This window comes from Lonchura striata, chromosome 2 (genome assembly GCF_050655825.1).
Source record: "Lonchura striata isolate lonStrDom1 chromosome 2, ASM5065582v1, whole genome shotgun sequence".
In the NCBI taxonomy this organism is placed as follows: domain Eukaryota; kingdom Metazoa; phylum Chordata; class Aves; order Passeriformes; family Estrildidae; genus Lonchura; species Lonchura striata.
In genome coordinates, this window is record NC_140704.1 from 20,274,992 (window position 1) to 20,298,196 (window position 23,205).

The 23,205-nt window shown below is 35.4% G+C and overlaps 1 protein-coding gene across 9 annotated transcripts in view; it reads right to left on the bottom strand.

Annotated features, from left to right (window-relative positions):
- Positions 1 to 297: 297 nt before the first annotated feature.
- SLC39A12 (solute carrier family 39 member 12) overlaps positions 298 to 23,205 on the bottom strand; it is a 48,240-nt gene continuing 25,332 nt past the window's right edge. For 6 of the 9 annotated variants that reach the window (XM_085573061.1, XM_085573059.1, XM_085573060.1 and 3 more), the window contains 9 exons: positions 21,742 to 21,944; positions 19,193 to 19,364; positions 15,802 to 15,974; positions 14,099 to 14,251; positions 12,808 to 12,918; positions 10,501 to 10,564; positions 6,735 to 6,893; positions 5,157 to 5,344; positions 298 to 793 (listed from right to left, as the gene is read on the bottom strand). In XM_085573061.1, coding sequence (XP_085429187.1) covers positions 665 to 793; positions 5,157 to 5,344; positions 6,735 to 6,893; positions 10,501 to 10,564; positions 12,808 to 12,918; positions 14,099 to 14,251; positions 15,802 to 15,974; positions 19,193 to 19,364; positions 21,742 to 21,944 — 1,352 coding nt within the window. In that variant the 3' untranslated portion in view covers positions 298 to 664. The remainder of the gene's footprint in view (positions 794 to 5,156; positions 5,345 to 6,734; positions 6,894 to 10,500; positions 10,565 to 12,807; positions 12,919 to 14,098; positions 14,252 to 15,801; positions 15,975 to 19,192; positions 19,365 to 21,741; positions 21,945 to 23,205) is intronic. The other 3 variants (XM_085573066.1, XM_085573064.1, XM_085573063.1) reach the window with 2 other exon arrangements.

The following is a 23,205-nucleotide window of genomic DNA, read 5'->3' on the forward strand; positions in this document are numbered from 1 at the left end:
ACTGTCATAGGTTCCATCACACATATGAGAAATTGTATTAGAGTCCAAAAAGAATATTCAAAAATTTTTGTATCATAAACTTCAACATATACACTTGTCATATTTTTCCTGCCATGGTGGGCCAGTAAGATAAAACTGATGAGAACCTTTATGTTGACAAAGTAGAAAGTGCAGACTTTATCAGATGACTTTATGTCATTTAGCAGTTTAGCTTTGCTATGCTTTTTAGATTTAAATAAATAATTCTTTGTACTATAAGGCAAAAAAAAAACCCATTCCATATTCAAATTATTCAACTATGGTTAGTCCACTTTAATTATTGCATACAAAAGTGTTTTATTCTTTTCTTCAATCAAACTGGCAGAGCTCACTTAGAGCATTCAACTAGAACAGTCTCAATAAAAACTAATTAAAAGCTCCTGTGAGTTTGAGCATGGGATCTGGTAAACTCAGTAACAAATAAAACATAATTCTAAACATTCATGTTTACAAAAAAATAATTACAAAAATCTGAACAATAAGTTAATAAAGTAAAATAGTTATCTACTGTTCAGATATAAAATCCCAGCAGCTTAATTTACATATCACTATGGCAGACATAACAAAATTGTGAATAATGCTATCCACTGTCACAAGTGGTACTTTCAGATTTCCAACAGAAAACTTATATTTTAATTTTCTGTTCAAATACAGCCAAAAGCAAGAGGCAAAGCCAGCCTAATAGTAATCCAAGGTTCTGTAGGAGAAACATCAACCAGGGTCGCCGTGTCTGAATATGAGTCATTTCAGGAAGCTAAAAAAAGAATAAGACAGCAGAATGAGAGCCAGATACATTCATCTGTGGGGGAAAAAAAGTTATGGGAAAACAAGGCAAACTTCATTTAAAAAAACAATTGTCAAAATGCTGAGCTTCTGACTATGTGTAGCATTTTCTGTACATTTTGACAAAGCTGATGTTGACAGTGAAATATTTAAATGAATCAATTTCTACCCACTTTAGTTATTTTACCAGTACTGAAAAGAATTATAAACAGGATTCTGAAATTTTTAACATCTCAATATTTAGTAGTAATTTTATACAGTTGTCTGCAAGGAAATGGTTATTTAGTAAATAAGTGATTTCCTTTTGTGGGAAAAAACTAGTTGGACTATTTTTTGTTTCAGTACTATATATAGGGTCAATCATGCTTTTTCTGAAATAACTGGCTACACTCCTATTTACTTGGGCTATAGGAAATGTACAAGTATAAAACAGGACTTTTAAAATATGCTTAAAAAAAACATATTTGGTATGTTTCTCTGTGAGTTTTAAATCCTATAATGGAGCAACATTTGTATATAATCATAATAAAAGCTACTTGCATTGACCTTTCATTCTACACAGTGTATTTTATCAAAGGTTTAAACTAAATATGTGTCTAAACAGAGCTTGCAGAAATGATGCCTCCAGCTCAAATTCTCTTAATATTTCTTCTTTATTCAGAACAATCACTGATGGCTGTTAATACTGTCACATAAACTCTGGAAATAAATACAGAGCAATAGTCTGGTGCTGACCTCTGGTTTTGGTTGTGTGTTTTTTCTGTGCTTGAATACAACTACTGAGTTCCTGTGCACTTTGGAGGCTCTCCACAGTAGCTGTAACAGCAGCAGCCACTGGGAGACAGTGGAGTGGAGCTGACCAAGGAGGTTAACAGGAGTGTTTGCTATGCTTGTCCTTCCCTCTGTCAGAGGGGGGTCTCTCGGACTGCTGCTTGTGCATTCTTCTTTCTCTGAAAGTTGGCCTGGGCCCAAAACAAAACTGTGCTTAAAAAGCTGCCTCCACTTTAAAATTTTGCCTGAAAAAAACCAGGGAAACCCAAATGCCCTGAATCTTCATCGTAACAAGGCAGTGGTTTAAATTACAGTACAGAAACATGTTATTATATTTGATCAGTGCTTAAAGATAATCATAAACTTTTAATCTAAAGCAAGTGTAAACACCTCAAAGTCCTTATGTAAATCAAACTTTGAACTGACAGTTAAGTGCTCAGAGCACACAGTTTTTCATGTATATAGGTACAAAATGTTAATTAAGACCTAGCCTGAGTCAAAGGTTCCAGTCTAGATATTTAGTCTTTCTTATTTATCCTTATAATCAGTCTATTTTTCCCTCTTCCCCAGTGCCTGAGTGAAAAGTTCTCCAAACAGGAAAATTTTCTCCTCCCACTGCAAAATTTAATTTTCATTGTAGTCAGTGACAATGTATTTATTGCTGTCAGTGACAATTTAGGAGCTACACACGTGCAGAGTAGGTTACTAAGAGAGTTTTCCAAAGGAATTTTTAGCAAGAGTAAGTACCCTTTCCACAACCAGTGCTGATGTCTGCTCCTTCCATCTCACCCACAAGCATGTAACCAACACACAAACCAATCTCTATAGCCACACCCAGATAAGCGCATCCCTGCTTATCTGTTAAAATAAAATGGCTGCTGTCACAACATCAGCTATGATCACTCAGCTCTCTCTGAACAAAAAAGCCTGTGGTACAGCAGAGGGAATCTTGTTGTTTAAGAAGTGTAAACCTATTTAACTGGCAGATGCAAACCACTTCACAAATTAAGAGAACATAGCACCACATCCAAGCTGTTGGAAGCTGTCCCACTTGCTAATGGCTTCAAGTCTGTCAGAGGCAAAAGAGTTACTGCTAATCAAGGTGCTACCATTCTACTCCAGCTCATGTTATCACAAGTGCACAAAATATACAAAGAAATAGGAAGCAGCACGCTGAAAGAAGGCATGAGAAGCTCTCAGGCATGTACTGGCTAAAAAAGAGATTTTACCAAGCTGGGCACATGTGGCATGGCTGCTGCACTGCAACAGTCCAGTAAATTACTTTAAAAATCCCCTTATCTTAAAAATTGAAAACATTTTTAAAATTAATCAGAGTAAACTCCAGTTCTGTATTATTTCTTGGTGAAAAATGATGGATATAAGTAATTTTATCTTTCTCCCCGTATTCAGTTTCTGAAATTATTAGTCTACCCAGTTTGCTAATGGAGTTACAATGCCATTTGTAGAAATGAAAAACCTTTAATTAACCACAGAAGTAGATTTGTGCTACTTTGTCTATGGTGGCAGTCTCACAGTGCTGTTCTGTCAACAAACCTCCCCTCACACCTCTCAATATTCCTCAGTGCAGGAACCAGTGAGGCTGTTCAATTTTATTTAACTGCTATTCTGACAAGCACATGAATATCAGAAAGCCCATAAAACAAGTACAGAAAATTAGTCAAACTTTGTGTACTATTAAGTGTTTGTACACCATTGGCAGGAGCCTTGATGACTGTTGTTTGTAGATGAGAGTGCAGCAGACAATAGAACTCATGTCTGTGCAGAAAGTAGAAAAATACAAAAAAAGAAAGCTCATTTTTCTTTTGAGATGTATCACTTTATCTTGAGATGTACTATACAAACACAAAACTCTTCAGATCTATAGACACCTGCAGTGCTGCATAAATATTTTTTAAAATAAAATAATCCTGTGATATTTGACACTGACAAACAAGTGAGCCACCCAATGGCAGTTCTTTTCACAAAATGCAGAGAAAGGCTGATAAGAGTCTTATTAATAAAAGGCATTGAGAGAAATAAGATCCTCCCCTCTCTCTCCCTTCTTTCTTCCCTTCACATCAAGACTAAGATTATGATGACAAGCTGAGAGCAAGGCAACACATGTCCCTGTCTTTGCCTGGGACTATATTTTCTCTTGGAATTTACAGCTGGCACATTGCTTTGAAGACTCAGGGAAAAACATGGTATTGTTCTAGGAGCTTGTGGATCCTTGGTGGGTACTGATCCTACACTGAAGGAAAAAATATGTGTACATAGTTCTTAGCCCCATTAGTAGAATCATGCCTAGACGGTTGGTAGGCAGCTTCACTTCCAAATTTCTCTGTCAGAACAGACTGCAACTCAGTACACAGTGTTCTTCTCTGTTATTTACTACCTCAGTCAGGACTGTTGACACATCCACAATCCTCTGGCTGCTCCCTCTTAAGCTCTTAAGTGAACTTTATGTTCATTTTACTTTAGTTAGAACAGCAAAAGTAGACTAAAATACTACCAAGGTCTAAGATCAATTACTATAAGTAGAATTTTAAATAGGTTATAATACTGGAATGGCATATTAGGTTTAAAGTATGATGCCTGAATGTAGTAAAGAGCATCTCAGGCATGAAGTGGTAATGAACACATGGGAGAGAGAGACAGCCTTGCGAAAAAACAAAGTAATAATTTATGAAGAGACTTCTTTTTTTCTCCCTCTTGATCTACTCAATCAAAACATTCCATCTTTGTGGAGGAGCTTGCAAAGAACTTTGCATCAACACATGATGTTTAAAAGACCCATGTGACAAAGCTGGGCAGGCATTTAAGTTCTGCACTGCTACAAGTGTAACAGTTATCCATCTCTTCAATAAATTATGTGGCCGGAGGCATCAGCATGAGGTATGATTGCTCCACACTTTTGCTCAGACTTTCTTATTACCTCATCTCTTCACACTTTATTCTTCTACAGACAGAACATTGCTATTGTACTGGGAGTATGAAAAATATTGGGTAACTGTTAAAAAGTTAAGGTAATCTGAAGGCTTTTTTATTACTTAGGATCTAGCTGAAACCTCCCTAGGACAAAAAGGAAGTGTTCAGGATAAGCATCTTACATTTTAGTTCTGAAACAGAAAATTTGCATTGAAATGAGTGAAAAATATATAATGAAAAGGGCAGAAAAAGAAAAATATAACCAGTTTTTTCAAGATCTTAAACCCCCTGAAGGTTCAAATATATGTTTTAGTAAATAACTAAAAATACATTGTTTAAAAATCTTTAAAAGATTTTAAAAAAAACCCAAAAGCGCTAAAAGTCCATTATGCCACCTCTTATTTTAGTCTCTTAGTGGTCTTTATTTCCCCTTTTCATTGTAATGACACCTGGCATGAGAGTGACACAGAAGAAAAACAGATTACTTTTCTAACCACTACACACACAGGGCAGACAACATGTTCTTCCCAGCAAGCTCTTTTTGTCTCACAGTTCATCCCCCTGCATTTGTCTGACACTCATTTATGATGTGGCTATGCTATAAAGAAAATACAAAAAGAGATTGAAGTTCTCACCATTTCTGCTAAAGATAAATACAAGAACATTCCAGCTGTTATAGTAAAGATCCAGTTTTGAATGGATGGGTCAGTCGATAGAGAAAGGCCAATATAAAGTCCCAAGAATGCTGTTAGTGCACTTATAAAATTCATCAAAATTGCAATCTTCGTTGGGAGCCCTGTACTTAGCAGCACAGCAAAATCTCCTGCACAGAGAAGAAGAACATTTATTATTTAGCTGATAAATGTATTTTTAAGACTCTTGGTAATAAAATATGAAATAAAATAATTAAAATATGCACAAAGATAGTGAATGATGGAGACCTGCCTTTAGGATTCTGTAGAATTAGTTATAAGCTTGTCCTGGGTGAAAGAAAAATCTCAAAACAACAAAGTCATATTGACTCCTACTTGTTTAGCAGTTCCTAAAGATAGCATACAGTATTGAGGAGTAGCTTTCTGTTAGTTCTCTATGTTCTGTGACATTTCCAGCTTGGATACATACAAAAGTGAAGTCACATGGTTTCCCAGAGTTTCTAAATCTTTCTCCACTGGGAACTTGCCAGTTCAAATCATGTGGATATATTTGGAACATAGTCTTTGAGTGTTTTACAGGTGCTGCAAATCAGAGTAATCTATGAGTCTGATCCCAGTATGAGTTTAGTCCCACTGATTTCAATCCTAATCAGTTGGAGTAAATTGTACATCAGAATCCCATCACACATTTTTCTTCTAAAATGAAAGATTTCATAACAGGCCAAAACTAGAAGATTTGAAAAAATTTGCTCCATGACTGTAAAAATGTCACTTTGACACTGGGGCACTACTGCCCCAGAATTAAGGTGTCTTTGAAGGTAATTGTCAAGTATTTAAATTTGCTTCACTCTGCAAACAAGAGTTACCAGTTTTACAGCAATCCTCCATCCCACCTTTTTGTTTGGCATTTTCTATGTAGTACATTAAATCTTCAGTCATTTAATGATAGAAATGAGAACCTGCAGTTCTCAAATCAAACTTGCCAATTCAGAAACATTCACCAGCACAATGTCAGGAGCAGCTTCAGCCATGCTGGAAGTTTTACCAGAAAAAGTCAATCAAGGGGAGTATGCAACGGAAAAATCCTCCTGTCCTGTCTAATAGTAAAATAGGTCATACACATTTTTTTATCTTATTGTTCTTGATAATCAGCAGAAATGAGAGTAGTAAGAGGAATACTCGATTAAATAGCTCTGCTGCATGTTGAAATTCTTGGTTAGCCCATTGTGTCGGGCCAGGCATAGCCATTACACACCCTGGTTCCTGCTTACAGGGTTTTTTTTTTTTTTTTTTTTGTCGTACACATAAGAATTGCAGGTCACTCCTGACCTGATGTCATTTGCATCTGGAGAATGTCAAATGGGAAGGTATCCAGTAATGAGTACAGAAGCCTCCTCTGGTTATTGTGAAGGGCAAAGAAAATATCGGTCTCATACTGTAATGCTGTAATTCATGATGCTATAAGCAAGAAATACCACAAATGTCATACGGGAAAGAACTTTTTAGGAAACCTGGAAAGGCAAAGTCAATCAGGAAAAAATACACACATATATTTCTTACCCATTTCATGAGGAATTTCATGGCATAAAATAGCAACAGTCGTTGTCACACCTGTTTCTATTGAGGATGAGAATGCTGCTCCTATTACCAAGCCATCAGCAAAATTGTGAAGACTGTCACCCACCAGAACCATTATTGCTAACAAGCTGATTTTTTTATCTAGAAAAAGAAAAACAAACAGATAAAAAGCCCAGTATTAATCCAAACAGATATTGCCACTTTTGTTATGTTACAAAAGATTTGGGGTTTTGGTGATATTACATATAACATTACAAAAAGTCATAATAATCAAAGCAAAATAATTTTTATCTGATTTATCCTTGTTATTACACTTCCTTCAATACATTTGAAACAAAAAAAAGTAGGTTCCAGAACAATTCAAAATGAGATGTAAATACCAAGAAATAACTTCCTTATTCTTACTAGGCCAGCTGTTAGACAAAAAATTAGGTTTGTGTCTCATCTCATGAAGCATTCTAACGCTTTTCATTAATCTTTCTTTATTTGATGAAATTCACACAAGTTTTCTAGTTGGTATTTGGAATTCTTCCACCATTGCTCACAGAATTGCAGAGCTATAGTGCAGATGAATATTTGGTCTCATGCAGCTGATTGTTTTATTTCTGTAAAGCTTGCTACTACGGAGTAGCATTTGCAGGGTCTGCTTTTTTTTATGCAATTGTATTACAGTGAAAGATAGGAATGAAAGACAACAAGCCTCAGAGTATCACTTATAGTACAGGGTTACAGCATGCTTATATCCAACATTTGTTCCAATCAATTAATGGCTGTTATGCTCATAGTACTCCTATCTGGAGCACTAATCATGAGTGTAGATGGTTTTTTGTCTTTCTCTTGCTGCTCTGTGACCTTGTTTTAGTGTGGAACTGCATACTGGCTGTTCATGGCGTCATGTCATCTGACATGAGTGGAAAGGTGCTACTAGTCATGCAAGTACTGAAACCAAACTAGGGAATTAGGGACAGTCTTTGTGCCTAGCCTGTAACAGAGACAGCTGGGTGGAATGCTGAACAGATTCCCAGGGAGGCAGTTCATCTCTTCAAGAAGCAGCAAGGCTCCATATAGGTTCACTGTCTAAACTTAGCAACACACAACTGGCTGTCCCATCCTGTATGTTTTTTCATTCATTTAATCCACAGTCCTACAGTCAGGGCTGCCCAATGTCTGTCCTTCTACACAGAATGGATGGAACACTTTGAAAAGGGTTTGTTTCATGCCTGAAGGAGCAGCGTCATTATTTGGGCCCTAAATATGTATTTTTCTGACTTTTGGTGACCCCACATAGACATAATATGACAGACTAAGGAGCAAACACCAAGCTGCACCGATCTGTCTGAATACAGTTATTACCAGGTCTCACTCCAGTAATATTTCTCTGAGATGACCATTTCATAGTGAAGGGTGAGATATTTTTCTCATAGAAACTGGCTAGAACTGAAGTCTTCAGACTATTATAAAAAACACACAGAGCACATAAATGCCTAACAACCGTATTCAGAAAATCCTCCCTGGTTGTCTGGGAGCTCTGTGGGTTCAGAAAAATTGGCAGGCTTGTTAGATTTTGCTGCCAGCTTACAGAGCAGGATGTGGATGTCCCCGTTTTGCACAGCAATTTCTAAACACTATGGGCAGTTTATAATCAATAGTGCAGAGCATGAATTACATAGAAGTAATAGATTGCTGCCTTACATTAAGCTTGTGATTTGTAATAAGCACTGGCAAGGATAAATTCATGGCCTGCCCTGAGGTCTGATTAGTCTGTTTTGTTCAAGTATCTGATTGCTGGAGATGATACACCATGATTACTGGAACTCATTCCAGGGTGTTTTAGCATAACACAGGGATCAGGTTAACATTGTGGAGCAATTACAGATATAAGCTTTGTGAACTTGCTTGACAGAAAGTTAAGAAGATACATGTATAAACAAATCTGAATGTTTATCTTACTTTACTTTCATCCTATTTTAAAGCAACTTTGTTACTAGCAATTATCTCACTGCATTATATTCCAACAAAAACTATTAACTATTAACATAGTACCTTGACTTTTTCTACAAAGCCTCCACTTCTCCAACAATCTTACCTCTTTTCTTTGCTTCAATATGAGATCAGAACTAATAGCAAATTCTATTCTCTAAGTTTTATGAAAATTATGAAAATCATAGAATTGTACTAATGGGTACAGGACTTAGCCATATACTACACTTTAAAAGTTTAGAATAAGAGTTTAAAGCAAACATTTATCAATAAATAGACTTTTTTCCAGTGTTTCCATTACTAACAAAGAAAAAATATTTCTAGTCAATGTAAAGTGTCACTAAGTACAACAAATATAAAACACTACTGTTTGGTCTTCTCTGATATTGATAGAGCAACTATGGATAAATGCGGAGAGAGCCAGACAGACATCTTTTTATTTAGAAAGTTTCTCGCTTTCTAAGTTAGTCCCTGACTATCTATTGACTCTTTTTGTGTTCTTACTTGACAGGCATTTACAATGAAGTTTTGCAGTTCTGGAGTTGTCAGCTTTCCCTCTTAGACCTGCAGATTCGATTCAGTTTTGGGGAAGAAACACCTCACTTAGTATCAAGGTACCCAGGTATGTTTACACTCTTAGCTATTTAAAATAACTGTAATGAAACAAACTTTTGTAATTATGTATTCCCAAAAAAAAAAAAGCCCCAAATAACCTCCCACCCTTCCCTATTAACGTTTCATTTCTGGAGGTAAGACTGAGGTATGAGGGAAAATTAAACTAAGAAAAGAAATTTAGTAACTTGGAACAAATAAAATTGAGATCACTAGAAATTTACTGGTGCTTAGCAGATAATGAGGATTGAACCAAACAGAAATATCTAGAGATGAACTATGTAGTTTTGTTCAAACTGGCACTGGATTGTGTACTACTGGAGAAGTGAAAGAGACTAAAGTAAAATCCAGGTTTCTAATGCTTCAGAAATAGAAATGAAGTCCACAAGAACAGAAGAGAACATTAAGAACCTAGAAGAAAATGTCACAATTAAATAAATCAAACAGATGACCTGAGATCACGAAATAAAGGAGAGTTAATTATAGTAATAAACTAATTTCAATTAAAATATTATTCCCTTAGTTGAATGACTGCAACCCTACTGAATTCACCAAGGTCACAAAGTACAGTTAAAGCCAAAATTTGGTTTATACTCTATTTTCATATTTTTACTAAGCAGCAAAAAAACCACAGAAGACAGGAGTCACCTAAGTTCTCAGAAGCAAAGAGATTACTCTAAAACTGAGAGCCATCATGAGGCTATAATTCTAATACCTGTGATAAATCATTACTGGTTAAAAGAGTCTATTGCTTTACTGTGTAAGTGGAAAAGGATGCAGAATTATATTAGCATAGCAAGCCTACAAAATATGTTTCACTGTTTTCAGAAATAAAAGCCTGAGCTAAGTTTATTAAAATATATTTTGTATTACTTTTTGACTATTTCCCTTTAACCAAAGACATTAGGAAAATAGATTGCAACAGTGAGACAGCAAATACTAAAGCAAGGACAGTGTGAGATTAATGAACTTCACAATTACAGGGTTGGCAGCTGAGAAGTTCTTAAGCAGAGATTAAATTATCTAGCCAGGCGCCATCAGATGTGATGATGTGTCACACACAGAAAACACAGAACTAGGCCAGCTACACACTTTCTATTCCATCTTAGGTCTGAAGAATTTTCCTGTCTTGTCTAGTCTTTTTATTGATACTAACTTTTTTTGCTGATCACCTTGCTCTCTGGAGGAACTTCAGCAGGTTCAGAATCTTCCGGGCTTCTCTAGTTAAAAGCAAAGATAACAGGTCAGTGTTAAGGGCATCTTCCAGCTGCTGCCATAAATATAGGAAAATATGAACGAAGTTCAAACAATGAATTAAAGATAATCAATGGTTATTTGCACAGATGTCTTTAGAATAATTTACTGGCCACTGCAGAGTGATTGGTACTGCAGGAACACATAAGAAAGAAATCTACCTCTCCCAGAGAGGGTTAAGTCTAATTCAGGTAGGAAGAAATATATTCATAGGCATTGTTGTAACCCAAGAAAGCCACACTTCTGTTTGCATACACAAAAATTTGAGCCAAAGACTAGAAGGAGCATTATAATTAAAATTGCATGTTTTGATTTTGTCATGACTGGATGACTGTATTTTCCTGGAGAATCTGTCCATAGGATTTCCACGAAAAAGAGATAGAGTCTTTTAGGGACTCATCTTCTTCACAGTTTTCTTGTGAAAACACAAGACTAAAAAATATCATCATCAATAGATTTCATCCCCTTTCAAAATACAGGGGTTTTTCTTCAGGGTGGTCTCCAGGGTCTTGTGTCTTGTCTTTTAGCAAAGGTTGCATCTCAGCAACAGGCAACACTGCCTGGGCATAGCAGCACTTGAGTGCACTCTATGGTGAAATTTACTCTTACTTCAATTGAAGAAAGAGGCAGTGTTTTCCTCCTTATCCTAGAGAGATAAACTGATGCACCAGCCCTAATATTTAATCAATAGGTATTGCAACTTTTGGGACATAAGGGAGAACATGAGTAATCTCTCACTGTCCCTACCTCCTTGAGGCTTTGCTTTCTGACTGGAGAACTTATTTGAAATTTATGTGAGGGAGAGAGAAGCTAAAACACTTGTTTTCTTGAAACTAGAAAGACTGAATTTTAATTTCTGAAGGCTTTTTCCCCAAAAAAAGTATGTTAAAACCTATTATTGCAGCCAGTGGAGTCAACAACAGCACAAGAGCTCTGTGTTAGGGACATCAGCCACCGCTCCAAAAACTGTACCAGAGATGTGCACTGGCTACAGAATAGGATATGTTTATTGTTTGGTCTTAGCCTGGTTGTGATGAAGGATATGTTCTGCCGAAGCATGACGAGAGAAGGAAAAATAATTGTTTCTCATATTCTACATTTTAAAGGAAAAATAAATGTCTCTAGTTCCCATGATTGCAGCCAGTCATATGAATTCCAGGAATTGTTCCACTTCTCCTATATTTATTCACATGTCACTTCTTTGAACTGTGAGTCAAAACTGCAAGACTAATTACTGATCTGAAGGATTTATAAGTTTTTCTTCGTCAACCAGTATCTGTCTTAGTATTACTCACATGATTCTGAAAAATTGGCTGCTCTTGTACAAACCAGCTCAGCCAGGCTAATTCTATATAGATATTGTGATATATGTAGAACTCTGAGGGGATCTTGCATCTGAGAGGAACAACATGTTCATTCATAAACAGGAGGCTTTGACGTGTCTCACAAAATAGTAAATGTGCTTCACTCCTCTGTTTGATCTGGTTTTTATTGAGAGTTTTCCAACTGTGTTTTAGAGATTAGTGGTGACTCATGAGGCTCTTGCCCATCACAACTACATTAGTAAAATGGAGTCCACCTATGCATGGAGATATTGGCTATAAACTGAAGATATTTGTTGAAAGAAAGAGAAAACAGGGAAAATTTATGACTTAATTTAATTTGCAAAGATTTATCTGTCTGTATACTATCCACAGACAAGTATAAAAGTATGTAACTTCTTATAGGTAAGCACCATTCCCAGATATACAAAGTGTTTACATTAGTCTTCAAATCTGTGGAAAAATGCCCAAGAAGAGTCCAGGATTTAATCTGTTCACTAATTATGCACTTAAATCTCATTGCAGGAAATTGCAAAGTTTTTCCTAAGGGACAGTCTGCCTTTTTATGTATAAAAAGAAGAGAGAAGGAAAATCTTCAAGAATTTTATCAACAAAATCTATAACAATACAGGAAGCATATTGTTATATCAATCTGATATATGCTTAAGAAAAGTTATTGTAAAATATCTGTTCTTGATATATCTGTGAAAGCTCATTATAAATGTCAAAATCTACAGATTCTTGACAATCATGTCAAGTAATAAACAAAAAAATCAATAAAGACTGAAAAATAATACTGATTTATTACATTAATTTTGTTCATTTCTTTAGATGAACAGAGAAAGAAGAATTTAAATTTAGGGAATTATGTCATATTGGTAACCTACCAACTGTATGGTTGAAGTAGATTTGCTTCGGCCTGAATGTTCATTTAATTCAGACTCCACTGGAAGATCATGGGAATGTCCCCAGTGCCCATTAACTAAAGAAAGGCCCTGCTGAATGAAGATGCTTTGCAATTAGTTCTGAAACCCAATGAACACAGGTGCAGCATTTCTCAGTCTTTTGTGAAAATTTAGCATTTTTAATAATATTCTTTTTCAAACAAAATCTACTGAAAAAGATCACTGGCTGGCATCAACATTTCCTTATGCTTAGAAGAGAGTCAGATATATCAGTGACTATCACAAAGGTTTGATAAAACTTAATTTATTTCAAAAACCAAATTCAAATTTGAAGCTGAGATAGATATAAAAGTTAAATCTGAGGATTCATCTAGTTCTCAGTAGAAAAAGTTTAAAAATTGGTGGGATGATGATAAAACCCTTCTCTCAAACAAGGAACAAAAAAGACTCCTTTTTACCAAGCAAATAAAATACCAACGTCCTTAAAATACTCTCATTCTATTAATCTCACATTATATTGTTATGGGTGACTCAAAGGTAGTGGGAATAGGGAGTCATTGATGCCTAAATCAGACCAGTCTTCACACACTCTGTAAACAGAACAAGCAAAGGTTCAGCCTTCTTAAGCGACATTAGGGTTGTCTCATGCTGAGAAACTTAATGAGCCATCACATTTTGTGCTACACTATCCTTGGGCATAATCATATTTTCAGGCTCCAGCCATACTGAAAAAAAGTAATAGAATTACTGTAAGCATGGCAGTGAGCAAGGAGATCTTATTAATAAAAACTGGCTCCTACTGACTGCAACACATGTATTAGATCCCTGGGATAGGGATCAAAAACAATTTGGAAATTTTAAGATATCATTCTTGAAAATATCTTATGCTTGCATCTATCTTTCCATTGCATTTTTCTCCTCTTCAAACAGAGTCTAGAGCAAACAGTCACTGCTATTTCATATTGATATACACTTTTCACCTGCTCCAGAGTGACTCATGAATGCAGGCTTACGGAACATGTTCGATTAACTGTTCCCTTTCTGGAATTATAAAGATATGGAACACACTCATGAAGCAAGCACAATCCACAGACCAAAGCAAAATAGAAACTGAAGGTCAATCTGGTAGGACGACTTTGGAAAGCAATTATCAATGCTTCATTTAACCCACAGAAATGATAATTCATTTCCACAATCGTTTTAACATTCTGTGCATTGCAAAATCTCAAAATACAAGAGTTTTTTTTTAAAGGTGAATTGTACAAAGCTTTACCTGGTCACGAGGTGTTACCAAAAGAAAGAAACACTTTTCTATCAGAAAAAATCCATGAATTCCTCCAATTATTCCCAAAAGTTTCCATATATATTCTTTTCCCTCATAGAAATGTTCTACGTCTTGTGCTTCATGCTTGTGCAAACCAAGAGTCTAAAACAAAAGAGATAAAGTAAAAAAAAAAAAAAATTACAATGTTTTAATTTTTTGCTACAGAAATCCATAATGCATTAATTCATTTTATTTCCAGAATTTTATTTTCCAGTTCTGTCAAAGTTAAATTGTGTTTTAAAACAATCAGCTGAATAATAGAGGATGAAATTAATCATGAGGAGCACAGCTAAACTTCTTCATCTCTCAGGGACAGCTTTATAAAATCACCCTTTATAGAGATGAGATATATTTTGTTTGCAAAATATTGATGCTAAAATTTATAAAAATTACTTGCATTATCTTAATATGCAAATTTCATATAAAAAATAGATAAGGAGCTACTGGAGAGGGTCCAGCAGAAGCCACAAAGATGTTTAGGGGACTAGATCATCTCTCTTATGAGAAGAGTCTGCTGGAACTGAGCCTCTTCAGTCTAGAGAAGAGAAGTCTGTGAGGGGATCTCATTAATGCATAAAAATATCTCAAAGGTGTATACCAAGAAGGTGGTGCCAGACTTTTTTCAGTGGTTACCAGCAACAGGATGAGGAGCAATGGCCATAAACTAAAACACAAAAAGTTCCAACACAACATGAAGTAGAACTTCTTTAAACTGAGGGTGGCATAGCACTGGCATGGGCTGCGCAGGGCAGTTGTGGATTCTCCCTCTCTAGAGACATTAAAAAAACTTGATGTATTCCTTTGTAATGTGCTCTAGGTAATCCTGCCTTGACAGTGGGTTGGACCAGATGATCTCCAGCTGTCCCTTCAAAATAATGCATAAATTAATTAATGCATAATTAATGCAAAAGTGCATACTTTCACACTTAGAAGGTGTTGCTGAAAGAAATGCATTTGTCTCACATTCAGTGAGAATTGCCTTCCTTAAACCACTCTCCCAGTTTTGGTTCCAGAGATGATGCATTCAGCATAAAGAAAATTTAAACCAGAATCTGAAGCTGCAAATCTCTCTTTCTGTGACCACTAGAAGTCTACTCATAACATCTCTGTCATATCGAGGAGACTGTTAAAAATAAAAGAATATACATGGAAAATTTGGTTCTGTTTTGCATGTTATCCTGTTCTTAAAATTTAGATTATGAATTTAAGAAAAGCTCGTGCTGCCCATTTTATTACAGTTCTAGGCATCAGGATTAATTAGGCTGATAGCACCTGGTTCTCTGGAACAATCTGTCGAGAGGATTGTGGATGGCTCATACAACCTTAGAACAATTTTTGTTAAAATGTGTCACAGAATCTGCTTCATGAAATAAATTAATACCTATCTAGAATGTGCCTTGGACAGGACTTGTGGAGGTTCTGATTTTTTTTTAAAAAATAGGAACCTTTCTTTCTTTGAATTCATCAATCATGAATTTCTACTTATTATTTTTAATCTCTCTGAGCTACAGAGTGCAAATGTAATTGGTGTGCTGGGGAGATTTTATAGAAAGCTGTATTTATAACCTGATGAACATTATCCAGGTTTAAATGAAACCTTTCTCCTCATATGTGTCAACATTTTAAAAAGCACAAAAGTGTTTATTACTTACCTGAGGAATAAGATGTAGCAATGCATCTCCAGAAAGGGTTCCAACAGCCAAACCAACAAACAGCTGTAAAATGAGTGTATAGATTTCTTGACAGGAGTTAAATAAAATGAGAGTTGTACCAAACATAGATCCAATAGTAATAAGTAAAACAGCAACAGTGCTGTAACCATATTCTGTAGGGGAAAACAAATGAAACAAAACAAGGGCACTTTAATAATCCAATATTTTTATTTGTGTTTGAGTATTTTTTGTATTCGTAATTGTTGTTGAGGGTATGTTTTCATACCTCTATATACAAACACCCAGGAGAAGTGATTCATTGTGACACTATCTGATTTCAGCTGGGATTGAGTTAATTTTCCTAGTACCTGGTACAGGGCAGTGTTTTGGATGCAGGATGAGAATAATGTTGACAACACGCTGATGTTTTGGCTGTTGGTAAACTGTGCTTACCCTGAGTCAAGGACTTTTCAGTGTCTCCTGCTCTGAAAGTGAGGAGTTGCACAAGAATCTGGGGAGAGGGAGAAGGAACACATCTGGGACAGCTGATCAAACTGGACAAAGGGATATTCCACACCAGAGAACATCATGCCCAGTGTACAGACTGTGAGGAATTGGCCAGGAGGGGCTGATTGCTGCCCAGGGGTGAGCTGGGCATCAGTCAGAAGGTGGTAAGCAATTGTATTGTGCATCACTTGTTTACCTTGGGGTTTATTTCCCTCTCTCTATTTTTTTTTCTTGTGTAATCTTCCTTTCCATTAGTAATTGCACTAGTAGGAGGAATAGCATGAATTGTATATTTTACTTTATCTCAATTATTAAACTGATGATAGCTCAACTGATGATAGCTCAACCTTTGTCCTGTTCTCATCCCCAATCCCTGTGGAGGGAGGCAGTGAGGGGGTGGGCAAGTAGCTGATTCATATTTAGCTTCTATCTGGAGTAAAGCCACAACAGCCACATAGATTTTTCTAGTCATGTGTGAACAGATGACAGAATTAGAATACCAGAAAACATTCATTTTTTCAGGCTTTACATGTAATAGTCTGGTACTTCCAAATTTCAGACCTTAAGAGCTAAATAGACTGTGGCTATGGAAATCAGAGGCACTCAGAGCAGCACAGTGAATACTGCTCTGTATTTGCTTCCTCTATTAAAAGATTTATGCTTGAGATTCTATGTTCTCACAAGCCACACCTGTGTAACTTTACAGTCAACACCACATTTTTAACCAAATAATTTTATGTAAACAAATGAAGGCCTAAAACCTCAAATAAATGTAGTGATCTAATTTACATTCAAAGTATAAACATTTTGGTCCAAATTACATTTACATATCTGCTGTGGAAATACATCCCTTCAGTTAATGTACCAGGATCACCAGCCTATTTTTCTCAGATTACTGGGAGGTTTTTGAATGTTAGTCTTATAATTACTCAGAGTTACACGCTGCTCACATTTCCAACATTTTGCACAACATGAATCCTGATTAATATCTATGGAAATCTTATAATGGGAGGTAGAACACTGATAAAAAACACACATAAAGGAATTAATGCCAAAATATTTAAAACTGTCACCTAACATTTCAAACTTCAAGATCACTGCAAGTGCTTAGCACCTCATAAAATCAAACAGTTAAATTCAGAGACTGCACATCCAAATATACAAGAGTATAGTAGATCTATATGGAATGTCTGGCCTTGGTGACTTAGCCAAAACAGCACAGCCTGACAGTAAAACAGAGTTCAGAATAAGACTAATAAGCTTATGCTCAGGTGACTAGGTTACACGTAGGTCAAACATGGAATCCTTTATCTGTATCAAGACAGTAAAAGTGTCCCTGTGGTCATGGAAACCTTCCTTTGTCAAAAAGCACAGAGAAAGGGCTTCAGAAAGAGCTCTTATTAATTCCATTCTGCACTTGAATAGTTCATTTTTTCTCATCTCTCACCTTTATGAGATCAGTAAAATGTCATTGACTGGGCTGATGGCTTTACACTTGGAAGAATCCCATTTAACAGTGAATTTTTTATGAACCTTGTATGTGGCCTGGGTAAGTTCCCTTCTTTTCTTTCTTTGTCCCTTGATTCCCAATCTAAAAAAATGGTCATATCTGTTTAGCACAGAAAAGATCAAAGTAAAAACTGCAAAGTGTTCAGGTAATGAGCAGAGGTATAAGATAAGAAAGCACTTCTGCCTGTTGAAGACCCATAATGATTCTTCCTACTCTGTATGTCTCTTTATACTATAACAATTCTTTGGATATCCATGAGTATTCTCCCATGCTTTTTACTTCTGGTATATTCACATGTGTTCTTTCATGCGTTTTAATTCATGTGCTGTTCCATAAAGATCATTGGGCAGCAGGATGTGAAGAAAACTTAGTAGCTCCAAAAAGAGCTAGTCATCCAAAGCAAACCATGTATATATTAGGATAAAGGTATTGAAGACAGTGATTTGTAGCCTAAAAAGTGCTCCTCTAGATGCAGGCAATTATGGTTAGATGTATATTCCCTTCTGGTCATTCTCAACTCCCAAATTCCCCACCAAAATTAATGTCTGTTATAACACCAGTACACACTGATTTGTAACCCAGATATCACTGCCTTAAAGTATGGGAAAAAATAACACAGAAAAAACATTAGGAAGCCCTTAGGGCAGCTCAGATTTAGATTTTTCTTCTATAAGGTGGAATAAAGATTGATTACAGGAGAAGTAGAATCCACAAAACAGATGAAGCAGAAAACACTGGAAGCAGAGGCATGTGAGGGCTACAGGTGGAAACAACCCAATTATACTCTCAGACAGTTCTTGCTCCAGCTCTATCACACAGGTCCTGCAGCCCTGTTACTGTTTTTCTGGATGTCTTTCTTACCCCAATAGCATTCTCAAAGCATCTCTGATATAAAATTTCACAAGCTGAAACACCAGTAGCATTCAGGCAAAACTTATTTCTATCAGGCATTTGCCACATCATGGTATAAAATGCCAAGTAATGTAATTTTGAAGCTATATCTAAGAGCAATGCCATGACTACAGTAGAAACCTGGCGCAAATTTCACAAAATAAGCCCTTACTGCCCAGCAATCCATAGATGAGGACCTGTTATTCCCTACCTGCTGGCGATACCAAGCAGTCCTCTAACAAATTAAGAAAAAAACATCTGGAAATAGAATTCCAAATACTATAAAATCTAAACCATTGAATCCTCTCACTTCTCAATATAATACTACTATCAGGCATGTATGCTATGAAATGATAGAATGTTTAATTACAAATGGCATAAATCCCTTTTTTTTTGATTATTAATGAATGAAAAGACTCCAGAAGTCTTTGCACCTCTTTATCTGAATTTAAATAATAATATAATAATAAGAATATAACTTACTTTCCACAGTTGTTGGTGGAAGCTTTGTCTGTTTGAAGTCAGGAAGCTGACATGAACAACTTAAAAGTTGTTGAATGATAGCTGGACTGATTTGCTTGAAGTGGTCCTTAGAAATGGAGGAAGAACTGTTTTTCAAAAATATCTTCACAAGTTCATTGGCAGAGAAACAAACCTTTGTAGAAAAGTATATTCAGTTACTAAACATGTTGCATTATACCTGCATTTAATTTTGCGGTTAAATACAGAATCTTAGAAGAACACAGGATGCTCCAGTCCAAGAAGAAACCTGCTATATATCTGTACTCTTTATTGCTTAAATTAGTTTAATTACTTCAATTTCTCCACATTTTTTCTGTGTAAACTTGATACTACTATATATTTCAAAAAGATTAGAATCTTTGGGACAAATCAACTCAATTTCTATTGAAGCCACTTAATGTCATTCAGCTTTTACAAAACAATATCTCTCAATATTTTATTGTTATTTGTGCTAAGAAAAATGTTTTAATGCTAATACAAACCATATTCTTAGCTATTCTTGTGAAACGACATTTGCTATTAAGATACTGCCTAAATCAAAGCAATACTGAGATTCATCCTTGTACTGGATCTTCAGTAAGATATAGAAATAAGTCAGCTTTTTTAATTCATTAAATGAGAGCATGTCAGCAAACTAGATATTACACAGCCTAAAACTGGTCTAAAGATTGCTTAATAATTGTATTATTAGAGGCATTTCAGAATTCCAACAACTTTTTTTGTTCTTGTTTGGAACATCTCTGTCAAAAGAAGGAATTTTTCACAGAAGCATTTATATTTCAAAAATTTTCATGAAGAATTGTGTTTTCCTCTCCAGGATGAAACTTCTAGTAAAAACATGAGCAGTTAATACATAAAAAATTCTAGTGGAAATTTCTTTAAACACTTTTAAACAGAAGAATTCCAGATCTAATATGTTATCTAATGTCTAATATCTAAGATGTTAATAATCTTCATTTCTTAATCTCATCTGATGAACTGTGATTCAATATTTAAAAACCAAAAAATTGCTTTAATTTAAATTGGTCTGCATCTGAGACTGAAGTGAAACATGAAGTGTTCTAATGGAATATGTAAAAGAAAATAGGCATAGCTAAAAAGAACAGAAATAAAAAAAAAACTTAGAAACTAGAAATTAATACAGAAGAGAAGTTATCTTCTGTCCAGATGTTTCTTTGCAATTATTTTTATGTATACAGAATATTTGGCTCTCAGTTAACTCCTAAGACTCAGATAATGCCCTTGCACGCTGATCCTTTGAGTTACAGACAGTCTTAGGAGTTCAAGAAATGAAAAAACTGAGCTTTACAAATACTTCAATTGCTGGAGAATTTTACTTCTTTTACAGATGGAATCTCTACTGATTTCTGTCCTTTGTAATTTAAAATTCATATGAAACACATTTAAAATGACCTTAATTTAAGATTATTTTGAGACCTCATTAAAAGCCTCATCATGCTGATAAGCATGATCCTTTTCTGTGGTCAGCTGCAAAGAAATAAATGTATTGATAGAGTATGCATTTCAAATGCAATATAATTGCACAGATAAATATCTATCAGAATGGCATTTAACCAGATGAAATTTGTCTCAGCTCCCTATCATAAAATGACCACACAGAAAAAGTCAATTGCACATCACTCAGTTCTCCTAAATGGAGAAGAAACATTGCCACTGAGTTAATATAAATGGTAAGGGGTTGAAAACAACAGAAAAGTGTTCTTTGAAGAATATATTTCAAATCTATACATCAGAATATGTATCAATTTTATCCTTTGAAGTCTCCTTTTTTGTCTAAGGAATGATACCCAGTCTAAAGGATGGAAGTCAGTTATCATCTTGATCATTGCCATAAACAAAATTTATTTCTTTTCAAATTCTTAGGATAAAATCACCTGCAATAAGCCAGTGTCCTTCAAAGTTCTCAGAGAGATTACTTTGGAGTATCTAAGGCTCTGTTATACAGCCTTTATACTTTCTAAAGAAGGCTTCTGGATTCCATAGATGGCTATGAAAAGTGTTTGAAAATGTCCAATCCTCAATTTGTAAAAGCCTTTTAAAAGCAATTTACATTGAAACTAATTTACTTGTTTCCTTTAGTGCAAAACAACCCTTCTTTCTACCAGGTCACTTAAAGCATCCTAGAAACTCTGTGGCTTAAAACCACAAGAAATCTTTAATAAATGTAAGAAAACACCAAAACCATCAAATTAACTTCAGTGTTAATCCAGTCCTCTGTGTCTTGAAGAAGCACCTGATTCTGTGTAACACTAACCATTGTAAGCCCCTCCCAGTGACTTTAATTGCACATTCAACATCCATAAAGTTCCTTCCCTGATTAAAATTTAAACAAATATAGCTATATAAATATATATTATCATCTGTATCTACATGCCTTTTTAAAACTAATACATTTTACCTCAGACATATTACATGCTTTGCAAATCAATTTAAACTTCTGTCAGTGAAATTCTGTCACCAACACTATAATAACATAAAAATAAATTAACCTGGTCCCAGTCTGTGTTCCTTTCACGGTCTTCAGAATAGCCTTTCAGATAGTCTCCTTTTGTATGGTTTCCTTGGACTGGAGTATTTCTTCTTCCAATATTTCTGATTGCCATACTGTAACGTCTTCTTTTGTGACTGTGAAATTGTCCATTTAGAGTGCATGTCTTTTTGGCTCTAAGCACATTTAGGAGTTGTTCTAGTTCTAGTAATTAATTAGAGAACAGATATGTTACCATAGGAAAATGCACACTTAAAAGACAAAACATTTAAAAGACAGGATTTTTTTCTTTTTGTTCGTTACAACATTGATTCAGTTCCTCATTTTAATACTCTTTTTTTAGTTTGGTACTGGAGGCAATTTCTGCTTAACAACTCTGGAACTTCCAGAGTTGTTAACCCAGACCTTCAGCCTTTCCTTCTTTACATATCGCACGCAGATGTAACTGGAAGGCAATTAATCTTTCATTTTATCAGCATGTCTGACAAAGTTATCTAGCAATTGCTAACTAACTTCACTGTTCTTAAATTTTCCTGTGTATGCTGCCACAGCCAGGTATTTGGATGAGGAAACAGATCCTCTATAGGGTGTTCTGAAATCAATCTTCAGGATGCTGTGCTCTCCTTGCACTTCAGAAGTGCAGCACAGGCCAGTGAAATTTTCTCTCCTGTGGTTAACTGGGAAGTATGCCTGCTCACAGTACTGCAACAGGAAGCAGGGAGCCAGAATCCCTAATCCAAATCTGAGGTCATGCACAGATGTACCTGATGTCATAGCTGGGGTGCAATGGGTGCTTCTGCTGATGGGATGCCTTAATTTGTCTATTAAAAAGTGGTCCACAAATTAATTTTTAAAAAAATTAGATTAATGGGAATGTTTCCATATGATATTCCTATATTTTTAAAATCTTGTTACTTGAAAAATGCAAATGGCATAATCTTAATGTTAAATCTCACAGGAAGGTTTCTGATAAGATGTTTCACTATTTTTGGGGGGCTACTTAAACAAACAGATCTGAATGGAGCTATATTTGCAGATATATTTGTTTTATAAATGTAGTAAAATCTAATTTTCTTTTTTCTATGCTTCCAGATTCTTACTCTTTCCTGAAGTTACTATTAAGAATTTAAATAAATTTAAAGGAACAGTATAATGAGCTTAGACTTAAAATAGGCTTATTCTGCAACAAACTGGTTAAGAATATTTTTTTTTTTTTCTGAATGACATCCTAATGCTACCAACCATACAGTCCTTCTGTTGCCTTCACTGGGGCCCAGCTTTCACAATATATAGCTATTTAGTAGCACTGTGCTGAGATGGCTCCATTCATTCTTTTGAGAATTATTTTACAAGATCTGGCTGGGCAATTTTAAAGGAAGGGCTTTGCTACCAAATCAGTTTATGTAAATACAATCTATAAGCCCCAGTTTAGGGCTAAGAATTATTATATTTTTAGTATTTATTT